Genomic DNA, 15,862 nt, shown 5'->3' with positions numbered 1-15,862 from the left:
AACTAAAATTATTCTCGTGATCAATGGGTGATGACTTTTCCTTTTTTATTTTGAAAAACTTGATACCTCACAAACGACGTTGTCTAATGTTGATGACGTCAGGTGTGCGACTCCATTCATGCCTTCTTGCTGGTGTGTTTTGTAGAAGGATATGAGCTGAATGAGTTCCTCAGGCGCTGTATTTGTAGTTTTATAGTTGTGCAGATTTATGGACGAAACGAGAGCGCGAGAGAGCCTTTGAAGGACGCGTAGAAACAGGAAGGTGAGCTTCTGGTGTCACCTGCAGGCTCATGTAATTCACGTCATGTGTCAGTTGTGTGCTTAGTTTGTGTATGAGAAATAAAACAGTTTAAATTTAAAGTGGGATTACAGCTGCTGTGCTCATAAATCATTCGCTATAATCATCTAAACATGGGCTCTACCTTCATACTGAAAGTCAGAACATCTCTAAAGTCCTCGCAGCTCTTTTTCCAACATGGACGTCCAGCTTTCTCCACATTACAGCCTCCCTGGGTACTCTCTGTGTGCAGCAGAGAGCCCAGCCTCACCCTGGGTGTCAGACGGACACACAGAAGCAGCAGTGGACAGACTGAAGGGCAGGGTGGGTTTAGAAACAGCACCATCAGAAGCGGTGAAGAGGATGGTACAGTGAATGGAGGAGGAGATAAAAGGTCTGCTTCCCGGCAGAGGATCCATAAATCTGTGTTTGCTGCTGGAACGGCAAAGAGGACGGCGGATATACTGAGGAGGAGGGCGCCTCTGGTCTGTGAGTATAAGGATGAAGAGGAGCCTGAACGTAGGTCAGCCAGGGGAGCAGGTGAGCATGCATCACCACCTCTCTTCAGATGTTTAACAGCTCATGATGTGTTTGGATGACTATTTGGATGTTTTACAGGAAGGCTGCAGCCTCCTGAGCGACCGCTCCCTTCCAATGAGTGGAAGAAGCTGAAGGAGTCTCAGGGAAATCCACCTCGCTTTGAAATCCAAATGATGAAAGCTCTCTTCACCTCTGGGGGCGAGCTGGATGTTGCCAAGTAAGAGTTAAATGAAAGATTTAATTTGCCCTACGGTGATTAAACAGATACTGACTCTGGATGACTTCCAGTGGAGCTGTGAGGAACCTTAAAGGCATTTTAGATCAGTCGCTGTTCTAAAAGCTTCCTGAAAATCCTTCATTTAATCCAGAATGCTGCGGTGAGAGCATTAAAGGACTGAAAAAGCTTCATGTTACTTTCATTTAAAATCCTCCTCTTCAGGTCCCTGCTGACTTTTGTAGCCACGGAGACTGGCACACTGTCCTACGAGCTGCTACTGCGATACCTGACACTGTGTGTGAGCAGCGGCCATGACGCTGAGGTGTTTGACGTCTATGACATCATGCGGGGAAGTTTCCCCTCTCTGGACACAGGAGCTTCCAGTCTTTTTATCAAAGCCTTCAGCCGGACGGCGAGGTGGAGGAAGGCTCTCAACATCCTGCAGGAGCTCAAGAAAGTAAGCAGTTTTTTTTAGGAGAAAATTAAACTTATGAAAAGTATTTCAGTGAGAAAAAAATGCACTTTTAGTTTAGGCCACAATTCATCACGTGTGTTTGTCATTTGCTAAGCTAAATATTAACCTAAAAGTTGTTTTTCTGAGGCTTAAAATTAATTTCTTACACTTTTTCACTCCTTTTTTTCCTGTTTGTCTATACAAACCAAGCAGCCATGCTTCTGTTCAGTTCTGATAAACTTATAAATGTTCAATCGTGGTTAGAGATAAACTTTCTCAACCTGAACACACCTGAACCGGCTTGCTTGTAGGGGGTTGTATACTTTTGTGATTTTCTCTGTTTTATTTGTGTTATTGTAGGGTCTTTACCTTAGAACATAAAGCACCTTGATTCAAAGGTTGTTGTCATTTAGCACTAAAACATAAACAAAATTAAATTGAGTTGAACTTTGTCATCTGCAGATGACGATGGTTGATTTCGTGATATTAGTGAGGTAGTTTTATATATTTCAGGTTGTTTCAAATGTGAGCGAGCTCACAGGTGAAGCTCGCTTTTCCTCCATAATCATCACCTGATTTTATTTACTAACAGACTTTTAGTCCATCACCACGCAACTATGGCGACGTCATCGCGGCGGCAATGCAGCATGGTGACACAAGCACTGCCTGGGCTCTTTATGATGAGCTAATCGACAATGGACTGAGTCCTCACCAGGAGACATGGGAGACTCTGTTTAAAGTGGCAGGGAAAAAGGAAGGAGAAGAGGGAACGAGTGCCATGTCACAGGCTGAACAGCAGGAGAGGCACCTGGGAATTCTGCTGCACATGAGGAACAACCAGATCTACCCTCAGCAGAGCCTCGCCAGCAGCATCAAGAGCTGGTTTGAGAGGTAGGACCGTGATAGGGAAGCACATGCATGCAAAACAAATCCTGTTTCTAAAAATGTGATTTTTTTTTTTTTAATGCTTTGTTCTCCTGCATTTATTTTCAATGTGACATGTATTAAAGGCAAACCTCAACATGTTGAACATAATCACTCTAGTGTATATTCTCCTTGTGCTCCTTCCCAAAATCAGCCTGACAAGACAGGAATGGATAGGCAACTGGACGACCGCCACCCCGAAGTAATAAAAACCACTTCTGATGTATGTACGTACCTCCATTATGATAGTGTGTGTCATTTAAATATATATATGTGTTCAGGGGAGTATGTAGGAGTTGTGGGTCTGAGCTGGAGTCCATCCAGCTGACTGCTGAGGAGTACCAGCAGCTTAAAGACAGAGTGATGACAGACATCATTGAGGGACAAGATGTTTTCACCAAGACGACTCCAGAGGTAAAACGCACACATACACACAGGGACCTTAAACTTTAATTTATTATCATTTATTGTTATATTTAAGTGACAAACAAACAACTGTAAACATAAAGAAGCAGCCCGAAAAAAGAACATTCAAACATCCTGTAAGAGGGAGATGAGATTTTTCTTTGTACACCCCGCCACCACTAGGGGGAGTAGTGCTGCTGCCAGCTAGAGTGATTTAATGTGTGTGTGTGTGTGTGTGTGTGTGGGGGGGGGGGGGGGGTGATCAGAGAGGCATTTCGTTTTGTTTGTGGTTGTTCCTTTCATATTCCACAAAGGTCTGTGTAGATTCTGTAAATAAGGCTGCAAAGATAGGTTAACCACTCCAGTATTTTTAATGCCATTATCTCAACCCGTGAATTAAGTATTCATGTAATTTAACATAAAGAGACACAAGTATGTTTTAAAAACTTAATACAAACCTAAATATTTTTTTTTCTTAATAATGTTTCCTTTCTTTCCTTTTTTCTCTTTGTCTCCTTTGACCTGTTACGTTCCTCTTCCACCTCAGCTTTGCTGTTTTTGTTTCCTTTTGGTCACTTTACTCTGTTTTTCTTTTACATTTGCTCATTTTTTCTTTTCTACTCTTTTCTTCCTTTTCCTAGTTTTTTTAGTAGAAAAGTAGAAAATGCTAATATTACCACAATACACAAAATCTGTGTGAGTGTTTGTGAATAATGGTGTCATGTTGCCTGGCAACCACTTATCTTTGGGGTACAATGGTGTGTTTTTTTGCAGTTGTGCACCTATAACACCTTATAAAACAGTTATACTGTTTTCATTTTACCGCAGTTTCTAATTTAGATCTGCAACACCTCTGTTATGCGTGATAAATTATGACCCCCATTGATGTTTTCTTTTTTCTAATTAAAAAAAATAATAACAGTTCATTCATGTAGATGTTTGAAAACTAAAAGTAAAGTAAAATATTGAAACTAGATTTTTATGGCGCACTAGTTTCTCAGCTGTTTTCTTGCTGTCTTTTGCTAGATGGCGTCATTGTTACACCGGCTGGCACATCAAGCTGGCAGAGTCTGAGCTGGTCAAAAGAATAGATCTGTGTTTCAAGTTTTATAGACATTTTTAGGTGCAGTGAGGCAGCTGTCTGTCCCCCTGGTTCCAAGACTTTATTGATTATTTCCCTAAGCTGGGCTGTATGACTCTGATTTTTAATAGTTAACCACAGAGGAGGATACAGTTCTGTTATCACCACATCCTTTGTGGTTTTCTGGCCTTTGCAGTTTTTTGTTTTTTTTTAATGTTAATGGGATAGTATTATCAGAGACAGCCAGTCATCTGGAAGCTGTAATTTCAATTTCTGATTTATAGATAAGAATTACGTTAGATTATGCGAAACTTAAATCAAAGCATTTTTTTTGGATTTATCCTGTAAATTTGGCCAAAATCAGACTCCAGAGAATAAAAAATACATCGCAAAGGCCATTCTGCACCACAGAAGCAAGCACAAAGACCGTTAAAGGTAACATTTATGCTTAATGTGCAGGAAAAGGCAGTTGATTTTTGATCGGACCACAAATTAGCCCATACACTTTGCTCTAAAAAGAAAAAGAAAAAGGAAAATAACAAAAAAAGAAAAAAAAACATTTTTTTCCAGTTTTAGACATGACATGAGGTCATGTAATCACTGTTTGTGACTGGGAGGGGCCACATCCTGCCGCCTCAGTAGAATATCCCTCCTGGCTAACACCGAACAGAATGATAGCACCTGTCTTTTAGAGGCCAGTAGAAACGCCTCATTCCCACTGATGCCAAACAGAATAAGAAGGGGACCAGGGGCCAGCGTCACAAAACCTCTGTCCAAAACTGAACAAGACTGGGACAAGACCAGTACATGTGGATCAGTGAGGCTTCAGCAGTTTTGCATCTGTCACAATATGGAGTGATTTCAGGATAGATACGAGATAATCTGGATTTTGAGAAGTGGGCTCTGTGCATCACTTTGAATTGAATTAAACAATGACTTGCACATAGAACTGTCTTTCTTTAAGTAGGCTTCAGGGATAGTTCTCTAGGCTTTGCTTCAGTTAGATGACCCCACACTGCTTTAATAATGTTGAGGTCCAACCTCCTTGGAGGCCAATCCATGACTGATACTGTTTCATTGTCTTTTTCCAGGTATGCTTTTACTGGATTTTTAGTGTGTTTGAATTCATTGCAATACTTAAAAACGAAGCTCTTGCCAGTCGAACACTTTCCAGATAGTATTGCCAGTGAATCAAAATTTGATGGTACTTTACTGCATAATTTCATCAGTTTTGCTATAATGCAGCACCAAATTATGATGGAGCCTCCACCAGCTTTTACTCACTGTTGCTTTCTCTATAATAAGAAGTGCCCCAAGACTTGTGCACAGTACTTTAGGCCAGGTGAGGGACAAAAGTTGCATGAGATTGCATTGCGCAAAAAAAAAAAATAACCCAACTAATTTTTATCAGATGTAGGCTCATATGAAAATGACCCAAAATAGAACACAAAAGATCAGATTCTGTGTGGTTTGCGCTGTTCATGCTGTTGTGAAAAACCAGATATGAGTCACATGTAAGCCAGAAATATCATATGTGGGCTACTTTTGTCTGCAGAGTGAACTAGAGATTAAAGAAGATGATTTAAACGACTGTGAGCCGGCAGTGAGCTTCACTGAGACCCAGCCAGCACCTCTAAAGTTCACTAATTAACATATTATATGTTGTTTGCTTAAATTGTGCAGAAGCTGAACTATTTGCAGTGCAACAGACCAGTTTGCACACAGACTCTTTTACTACCAATTCATGTTCATGGAATACATGCAGAATGAGATTTGTCTTGCTGGATAAGCAAGGCAAGAGGCAGGATACGTGCTGGACGTGTTGCCAGTCTGCTGCAGGGCTAGCACAGAGACACACTCACATTCACATTTACACCTATGGGCAATTACTGTTTACCCTGCCTCTAGCCATATGGCTGCTGGGATAGGCTCCAGCCCACTGGTGACCATGAATTGGATGGCTGACAAAGGCCTTCTGTACAAAAGTAAGTCATGTGGGTTGGCCACAAGGTCAGTCTTTCTCTTTATTTTAGTGGAAGTTGCGAAGATGATTTACATATTTACACAGCTAATTAAGTTTACTTTAGCTAATTGATTAAATTGAATAAACAGGAAAATAACAGAGGTTGTGGTTTTTGCAAACACCCACCCAATTCAGCGCAAGGTGATTTAACTATTTAAAATTTCCACTCAATTTTCACATGAACTAAACAAATGAAGGGCGTATTTGTGAGCTTCAGAGGAGATAGGTGGACTTTGTTACCTGTGAACGTAGCCTGCATGGACATTTCATCGCTGTCTTTGTGCTTGTAGCTTGATGTTGTGTATGTGCGTGAGTTTCTTGGCAACAAAGTAAATGATCCCGTTTCCCATGAATTTATTTGTTTAAGGGGAATATTTGGCTTTTTTTCTGCTTCGTGAATTTTCCAAGTAACATGAAATGAAAATGAGATCATTTACATGCGTTCAGCTGGATTCTTTATGTGACTGCAAATATGTAGACAGACAGCAGCAGACACAGACAGCATTGCACTTACAAACAAGCTTAAAACGCTGAATTTTGGCTGTGTTGTAAGAGCCTTATTTGCTGTGCATGCATATGTGCAGCGTCTGTGTCGAGAGCCAAGGTACAAGCTTTTCATTGGATTGGAATGTACTCCTTTTTTAATAATGCAATTAAAGTAAACATAAAATGAAGTTTATTTAAAAAAAACAACTGGGCAACACCGGCAATGTGTGGTTAATAATATGACATATTTAAATTATTAAAATAGGGCTCGCTTTGCACATGTTCTTGTGTCTTTTTCTGGCTCAGTTATAGTTGGTTCAATTAAGGGAATTTCCAGCATGCGGACGGCCATGTGAACGTAGCCCACAGCTACCTCCTGCTGAGCAGACAGACAGTTTAAATGAGCTTTGTTAATTCCCCATTTAAGGCAGTTTATTTCAAGGGCAAACAGAGTGCTTCAGAGGAGAGTTAAGCAACTCGTGAAGGAAGGAAAAGGGGGAGAAGAAGGGCATCAGCACAAAGGGGAAGAAAGGCGGCAGTTTGTTTCGGTCTTTGTTTGGTGATAACTAGTGAAAAAAACAAAGTGTCTGTTTACTTTTCAAATAGCACTCATATATGTTTAGATAGCAGAGGTCAAAGATTCACTATTAGAGCAGAGAATGCAACAACACATCCCTTTATCCACAAAGAGAGTCGCTGTGAATAAACTTAGAATGCACTAATCCTGTTTTTAATTTAAAAAAAAAAATTAACATTAGCATGATTTTAATGCAGAGCCTCGCTGTAGGAGCAATTTTTGGTTTGCTCATTTGTGTTTAAGCTTCTGGCCACCACTCAGTTATGAGTTTGACATGTATTGAGCCTAAAGTCAGACTTTTCAGTGTAACAGAGGTGGGTCTCTTTTAACCTGATGAGATCACCACATTAGCTTATTCTGATTACATAAGCTGGTGCAGAGCAGGGTTTTTTTAGTGATTAATGGAACATGATAATACTAACCTAGTACTAACTCGGTTAGTACTACGGGGCTACCTAAGTAGCTACACCTTTCTAGTGCCCCTTTTGCATTTAGAACTGCCTGAATTCTCCCTGTTTCCACAACAGGGTCGCACAGAGGATGCAGATTTGTCAGCTTTACATCCAGCTTTAATACTCAAGTAGGCTGTGGTGTTTAAATAATGCTCAGATGGAACTAAGGGGCCAAAATTGTGTTGAGAAAATATCCCCCAAATCATTACACTACAACCACTGGCCTAAAGCTTTGACACAAGGCAGGATGGATACATGCTTTCATGTTGTTCGTGCCCTATTTTGATCCTACCGTTGGAAATCAAGACTTATCGGAACAGGGAATGTTTTTCCAGTCTTCTGTTGTCCAGTTTTGGTGAGCCTGTGTTAATTATAGCCTCAGCTTCCTGCTGTTCGATGACAGAAGTTGCATCTGGTGTGATCTTCTGGTGTGATCTTCTGCTGCTGCAGCCCTTCTGCTTCAAGGTTTGACATGCTGTGGATTCAGAGAAGCTCTTCTGCATTCCTTGGTTGTCATGAATGTTTTTTTTTTTCAGTTCCCACTGTTTCCTATCAACAGTCTGCTCATTTTGACCTCTGACCCCTGGCATTAAAAAGTCCTTTTTATCCAGAGAGCTGCAGCTTACCGGATATTTTCTCTTTTTCAGATCATTCTCTGTAAACTCTCGAGATGATTGTGTGGGAAAATCCCATCCACACAAATACCTTTCTTCCTCATTCTGATGATTTGAATTTCTTGAACATCTTGGCCCTTTCTACATCCCCAAAAGCAATGAGTATCTTATGATTGTCAGGTTAGATATTTGTGTTAACAAGCAGTTGAACCGCTGTACCTACAAAAAAAAAATACTAGCAGATGAGCGTATATACGAGGATGCGGTTTTTGTATCTGTTTTCTGGCGCGGCTACTTGTCCAAAATTTTTGTCTACTTGACAAAAATTTTGATAAAGTGTTGTGGCTATAGTACGCTTTAACACAATGCGAAATAGCACAGTCTAGGCTGTGTTTTATGAAAAAGCAGATCGTTTGCTTCGTGCAGGGGCACATCATCATTAGTACTCATATAGTATTTACTACTACTACTACTGAACAATTCAATGCCTCCTTTGTTGCTTTTGTTGGTTCACGGCTCTACGGTCTGGACTTTTACTGCAGAGCTGTGCTGCTGGACTGTGCAGAATGTGGCTGCACAGTCCAGCAGCACAGTGGCTGGCTGAAAAACGCAGTCAACATAAACCGGCTCTTTTAATCTTAAATATTTATTTGGTGCATAAGCAGAAATAAAATGTAGACTCCAATCAAAATGTAAAGGGGGAAATGATGACAAGTGTCAGAAGTGAGATAACTGAGAAGTGAGATGAACTAAACTCAGCAGGAATTTTTTTTTAAATAGTGTTTGAGCTGAAATTGATAGAGTTAATTATGTGCACATGACACAGCTCAGTGGGAATGTTGTTGGATATGTTTACAGAACCCTACTGTGCTTTGTGTAATAAAGGTGGCACTTAAGTGATACTATAAGCTTGTGTGTGTGTGTGTGTGTGTGTGTGTGTGTGTGTGTGTGTGTGTGTGTGTAAGCAGCACAGCAGCACAGTGAGCTGGTTTCACATATCAGCTCTGGAAAGTCCCTGGATAATTATGCTGGACTTTGTCTTTCTCTTTTCTTCTCCTCGTATTCTTTGCTCGTCTGCGGCTTTCGTTTATTGTCTTTCTTCCTTTTCTTCTTAATCAAACATTGCTGCAGAATGAATTAGTGAGTATGACTGGTGTGTTTAGGCAGTCAAAATTAATAAGAGCATAAATAAGAGAATGTGGCAGTTTAAAAAAAAAATCTAGATCATGACATTAAAGACACTCATTTTAATGTGCGTTCATGATACTGTGGATGCAATCACGATTCACTCCAGGGGAATTCACAGCAGCCTATTTCCATATTGCTGTTGGTGAAAACTGAAAGCACTGACAGGTTCCCATGCAGGTTCAAAGCAGCTTTCCTGTTATGGCACAAAGCTGCCTGAGAGTTTTTACAAGTTTTGACCTGAGTCGTGCATAAAAATCATAAAATGTGGTGTGAAATTTATAAGAAATGCAAATTGTACAAATTCTGCATAGATGGAGCTTTTTACCTCCCCTGTGGTCTGCATGTTTTGGGTGTTATGAAAACAGCTGCAGATGTCCTTAGATTTCTGTGTAGTAAAGATAAGGGCTCACCAAGGGCTAACATATTAGTCTGACTAGTCTGAGGCAGCTTAAAAGGTAAAAACAAAACACGATTATCTATTATTGATAAGCATTATTTGAATATGCTATTAAACTTTATGTTAACACAGACGACTAGCTGGCACTCTGCCATCTGCCTGCTGGGAAAGAAAGTCCAGGTTGATTTATTACTGGCAGGCCTTTGATCAGTTGGTGAGAAAATCAGCCAACCATCAGCTCACAGGTGGAGCTCAGATACGCTCTTTGACTCAGTAGCAAACTAACCATCTATGATGTTGTCAGAAACCTCTGCAGATGTTTTCTGCACATTAACCGTGCTCTCGGGTCAAATTATCAATCGGAAACATTGCACAGAGGGCAACTATGCTTTTTGCTGAACATAGCATAGGCTTTACATAAACAATGGATGCAGTTACTGCGATGTCATCCACTGGTTTGTGAAGATTTTTGGCTCCTGTGTTGTTGTTGTTGTTGTTTTGGAGCCAGAATTGCTCATGCTTGATGAAGAGGTTACCGGCTAATTCTTGCAAACCTGCCACAAACTGTATGGGTGCAGGACACAGTTAGCTGCTAATTAGTTCAACTTAATAAAATATTAGAAATTAAATACTCTCGGATGAGCTTTAAGTACAAATGGACCGATGTTGGCTGCTTTTAGATGATCCCACACTGCTGTTTCATTGTGTTTTTCCTATCCAGGTGTGCTTTTACTGCACTGATAGTGCACTTGGGATCATTGTCATGCTGGGAACTCAAGCTAATGCTAATCAGATAACTTGCACATAATTCTGCATGGTGGATTATAATCTCAAGGTACTTTTTTGCATCATAATTTCATCAGTTTTGAAAAGATGCCTAACACCACTGCCTGAAATACCACTAAACCCCAATAGAGTCTCCACCATGTTTTACAGATGGCTGTAGACACTCACTGTTGTACTTCTCTGATTTTCAGTGCTGCTTTTGTGTAAGTTTTTGTGAACAATTAAGTTAGATGCCTTTTGTGTCGTACCTGTTGTACCTTCATGGATCACTGTCTTTATAAAAACTCCTCACTGACTGTTATTTCCCTACATATCGCTCTCTTTACATATAATAATTCTCCTTTCTCTCTGTTTGTGTGTCTGTTCAGGAGCTGCAGCGGTTCAAGTTGTTTGTGAAGAGGAAGCCAGCCTTTGATGTGGTTGTAGATGGGCTTAATGTTGCAAATAGCAACAAGGACAAAAGCAAGCAGTCAGAGACAGTAAGAATATGCACAGGTGTACATGCATTAAAAGTGTGAGATGCAGATTTACACACAGGGCAGACCCTGTGTGTAAATCCACACTCACTCACACATAGTTACACAGTCTTGATTTTAGTGGTTTCTTCCTACATGCATATCTGTCCAACTCAGGGGCTTTTCTGCCAGTCACAGAATGAGTAAACCTGCAGTGTGTGTGTAGTTTTTTTTTTTTTTTTTTTTTAGAGCATGCATGTGGGAGATGCACGTAAAACTGCCCAGTACCTGATTTTAACAGTAATGAGAGTACTTGTCAGCCTGCTTACATGTGTCTGTCAGGATGTGAGTGTGTGATGGCTTATTCTGCCCCAATTTTCTCATATATGTGGCTGCAAGACAAAGGAAAGTACAGACTGATGAGCCTATTTCCCTATCTAGTCATCTAGTTTGTGGGAAAGTTAAATAATTTATGAAAATAAATGCAAAAGAGATCGAAATTTACATCAAGCATATTATTCAAAGGAAACTGGAGGACAGCCGTACTGCTTCAATATGAATTACCTGCTGAATTCACTATTCAGAGTTCTGGATGACTGCTTACATGCTATCAGCTCACTGAGATGAAACAAGCTGAATGGCTGCAAATAGATAAACAGTGCATTGTGTATTTGCAGCTTGAACATGAGAAACTGTAAACAACATTTTTCACACATAGTTTTGAGAGACATTGCTGACAGTGAAGCTGAGATAAGAAACACTGGAAATGTTGGAAACATCGTTAAATATTTGTGAGCAGCCTGCAGCTTTGGCTGCTCTTTCCCGACTGCAGATATCAACAAATATTTACAAAGAAATGGCTTATTTAGACTTGTGAGGTTGATCTTTGTAGAGATCGCAGTGTAACCTGCTCAAGTACCCGACAGCATTGCCAGCATTAATGTTTGTGTTAATTATGTGTTAATTTCTTTGTAATTATGTCCTGGTTTTCTGTATACAGTGTCAGCCAATATAGATGCAAATAAAAGGCCAGGACTTTTTTTATGATGTAGATTTAATGCAGAAGTATAAATCTCCTGTAAAGGGGTGACATTGCGATCAACTCTACTGGTACCATATTTATAGGCTAACAGAAATGAAATGAAACTAAAGAAATTTCCTATGTAGTTTTATTTTGTTGCGGTTTTCATTTTTCATGTTCTCATTTTATTGCTATTATAAGGCGAGCACGTGCAAGGCGAGTTGCAGATAAAAGTTTAAAAATGTTCCAGTGAAATCAGAGAATGTGGCTTCATAGTTTTCCATTTGTAGGCAGAAAACTATTCAATTGAAGTTAATTGTGTTAACTATAATTAACTTGGGAGTAGACGACTCTGAGTGTCGAAACATTTAAAAGAGCAAATAAAACCCTAAATTGGCATTTCAGCCAGTGCGTTCCTGTTTTTTACAGTCTGGTTATCTAAAGCTTGCTCAGCCATGACTAGTCAGTGCTACTCAGACTAGAAATAGAAACTATAAAGCTTCCAGTAACAAAGCATCTTGTCCGGTGGCTGCCAGTTTTTTAGATGTCTGTTTGTAGAGCTTAAAGAAGTAAACATTACTGCAGTACACAGACATTTTACTTCATTTTTATTGAGGCAATGAGCCTATGTAGGCCCACTCATAGGAAAATAAATACATAAATTATACATATGTAAAAATGTATGAGTATGCACATCCAAATGTATGTAATTTTTATATTGTATGTCTTTAATGACTCTTCCTGGACCTACACGTCTTTTCTAACTGCCAGCTTTTCCAAATGTAAAACGTATAAACCCCCCCCCCCCAAAAGCTCATTGCCCTCATGTGGGATCAGCTGCTTGCATTGTAGACCAAATCCGGGCCATCATTTTAGTAATTATTTTTATTAATTAATGTTCTCGTTTTGAAAGTGAATATAAAGAAAGGCATATATTTGTGTGTTTCAGCTGCTGCTGGTGGTGTCAGAGCTCGTCGACCGTCAGGGTCTGACTGTCCTGGTGCTGGGAAGGAAACACATGCTGCGACCCTCCAGATCCTGGGACAGAAACAACATGAACCTCATCCAGCAGAAGGCCCACTGTTTCTTTACCGACAATATGTGAGCATCTTATGATAATAATAATGATAACGATAATATAAAAAGAACAGCATGAAATATGTTCCATTGCATAGACAGGAAACCAGTACTGGGAATGTTCCTGTTTACTAGTTACTCTGTAAAACGGTAATCAGTAACTATTTTTACTGCTTCATGAAAGTAATCGGTTGCATAATCTGTTTGTTTCACTGGAGCGCTACCTTCAGCATGCGCTGGGTGGTTAGCAGCCGGGATGAAAACGGTCGATTGCTCCTTCTGGTTTGGGGGGGAGAGTTTGTGCCTCAAATGAGTTGAGGTGTCTCGGGATCTTTATTCACAATGATGCGAAGGTGGATTATAAGGTCGGCTGGCAGATGTAGAGTCAGCAGAAATGTGGGCATTGTGTCAGACTGTCAGGGTAGGAAGAGAGCTGAAGTTTTATCCCTAGAATGCCTGCCAGGCTTGGAGATCAGAGGGAAGCCTGGAGTAGTGCTGCTGCTCCTTTGTGTTAATAGGAACCAGTTGAGGTGCTTCTCCCTCGTGCCTTCGCTTTGGAAGGGTTTTTTTTCCCCAGCACATCCAACTGGAAGGATATCCAGACCTGGGAAGATCCCAGGAGGATCTGGAAGGCATTGCAATTGTTGTATGATGGAAAATTGTTTTAAAAAACATCTTTACGGACTGTAGATGTTTCATTAGCTTTCCTTTGTCATGTTAGAGCAACATTGCATATTTAGCACTGAGAGTTGTTGTTGATTCACTGATTCACACACAGATGTAGAAATGGCTCCTTGAATACCATCTTCTCAAACTATCTTGCTGACCTTCTTTGTCCTGGAATAGGCCAAAGCGGGACATTCCTGCATGGTGAATTGATGCAGACCAACAGAGTTTTTACATTTAAGCTTAAGTGATGCCTGTCTTGGCTTGAAGACATTGTCTCAACAAGCACTGTGCAAACCTACAATGCAATCTGTCTATACAGCCACAGCTTGTGGCTGTATAGACATAAATGCATCATCCTGAGTCTCCTCCTCGGTATCCTGAGGCTGAGATGGTTTGGACATGTGCAGAGGAGGCATAGAGGCTATTCTATACAAAGGAAGTTAAGATGAAGCAGCCACGCAGGAGGAAAAGAGGAAGACCACAGAGAAGATTCATGGTTGTAGTGAAGGAGGACATACAGAGGGTTGGTGTGATAGAAGAGGGTGTTAGCGATAGGGTGAGCTAGAGGAAGGTCATCTGCTGTGGCGATCCCTAAAGGGTGCAGCTGTAAATATAAATAGGTTGTGTTAGAGACAGGGTGAGAAGCTGGATCATTTGGGAGGGGCTCAGAGTAGACTCTGGAGAGAATTCAGCAGTGGTGGTTCAGCATTTGACTAGGATGGCTCATAGATGAGATGTTTTGGGCCTGTCCCAGTGGGAGGAGACCTCGGGGCACAACCAGCTCACTCTGGAGAGATTACATCTGTTGGCTGGGTTGATAACACCTTGGTGTCCCTCCAAAATAGCTGGAGGGGGTGGCTGAAGAGAGGGAGCCCTGGGTTACTATTCTTGACCCGAATAAGCAGCAGAAAATGGATAAATGTAACACCTTAGAAATGTATTTGTTTTGTGATGTGTTTAAGTTGATGCAATACCTGCCTGTTTAAAAGGCAGCACACAAGCAGAAAAAAAAGATGTCATTAAAAATCATCCAAGAATCAAAAGATCCTCTTTAAATGTGTTTGTGGGTGCTGCAACACAATCTGGGTGGCTGACATATATAGGAAACCATAACACAGACTATGAATTCAGATGTAGAGCTCTGCTTATTTTCTGCATTTTGTGCTTTTCAGTTCAGAGGATGACCCCTTCCTGTTGTACGCTACTTTGCACTCTGGGAACCACTGTCGGTTTGTGAGCAGGGACCTGATGAGGGACCACAAGGCCTGCCTGCCAGATGGAGCCACCAGGCGGCTCTTCTTCAAGTGGCAGAGAGGGCACCAACTGGTGGTGGACGGGCACGTCACAGCGGGCAGGAGGGTCCGATTTCAGGTGCAGAATGAGACCATGAGAAGAGAGGGTCAAGGCTCAAAGAAGGAAGCATCACAAAATTAACTCTGTTTTCATTTGTGTGTTTTCCCAGAGTATTCCCAGCTATGACACCATTGTCCAAACCTCAGGAGGAAACTCATGGCACATCCCTTATGATGAAACAGAGGACAGGAGCACCTATGAAGTACCACAACACTGGCTGTGTCTCAACAAAAAGCTCTGAAGACTGTCTTTTTTTACAGTTTGGAATATAAAAAAAATGCCGGTACTGAAGACTTTTAATAAAACTTTGGACCTGTAAATAAACATTTACCATCACTGCAGTGTCTGTACTGTTTTAATCATATTTCAATTTAATATGATTAAATATTAGATAATAGGTAGAGCCAGATCCATGGATATTTGAACAAGATGTACAACAAATGTAATTTTTCAAATTTTGGCTATGTGCATCCACTAACATTGGACTTTAAATAAAACAATTAAGATGTGATTGAAGTGCAGACTTATTACATTAACTGCTTAGGAATTACAGCTATTTTTATACACAGTCCCCCATTCACAGAAATACAATAAATAAATATCTCATATCCTGCTTGGAACAATTTGGTTTTTACTCAGAATATAAACCAAATACAAAAACCCAAATACTTTCTTTTAAAATATTAACCAGAAGAAAAAAAAAATCTAAGGAAGTACAACTTTAATTGTGCAGCACAAGTTTGAATATAATTTGAATTTTCTCAAGTTTCCAGAATCTATTCATATACACAATCTCTCGGGAAACATTCCTTCTTAAAGGTCAAACGGGAAAAGAAAGCAAATCTAACACTAACAGATAAGGATTG

General features: G+C 40.4%; 1 protein-coding gene across 1 annotated transcript; it reads left to right on the top strand.

The window, feature by feature from the left end:
• Positions 1–89: 89 nt before the first annotated feature.
• Positions 90–15,332, top strand: prorp (protein only RNase P catalytic subunit). Its single transcript, XM_084914508.1, has 10 exons — positions 90–817; positions 896–1,034; positions 1,257–1,491; positions 2,081–2,379; positions 2,567–2,614; positions 2,694–2,826; positions 10,790–10,900; positions 12,847–12,998; positions 14,816–15,014; positions 15,106–15,332. Exons 1-10 carry the CDS (start codon positions 412–414, stop codon positions 15,235–15,237), a joined length of 1,854 nt encoding a protein of 617 aa, XP_084770634.1. The 5' UTR covers positions 90–411; the 3' UTR covers positions 15,238–15,332.
• Positions 15,333–15,862: the final 530 nt, after the last annotated feature.

The sequence above is a fragment of the Perissodus microlepis genome, chromosome 19 (assembly GCF_051167445.1).
Source record: "Perissodus microlepis isolate ML-2025 ecotype Zambia chromosome 19, ASM5116744v1, whole genome shotgun sequence".
NCBI classification, from domain to species: domain Eukaryota; kingdom Metazoa; phylum Chordata; class Actinopteri; order Cichliformes; family Cichlidae; genus Perissodus; species Perissodus microlepis.
The sequence above is the reverse complement of the archived record's forward strand: the minus strand, read 5'-3'. Positions and strand labels throughout refer to the sequence as shown.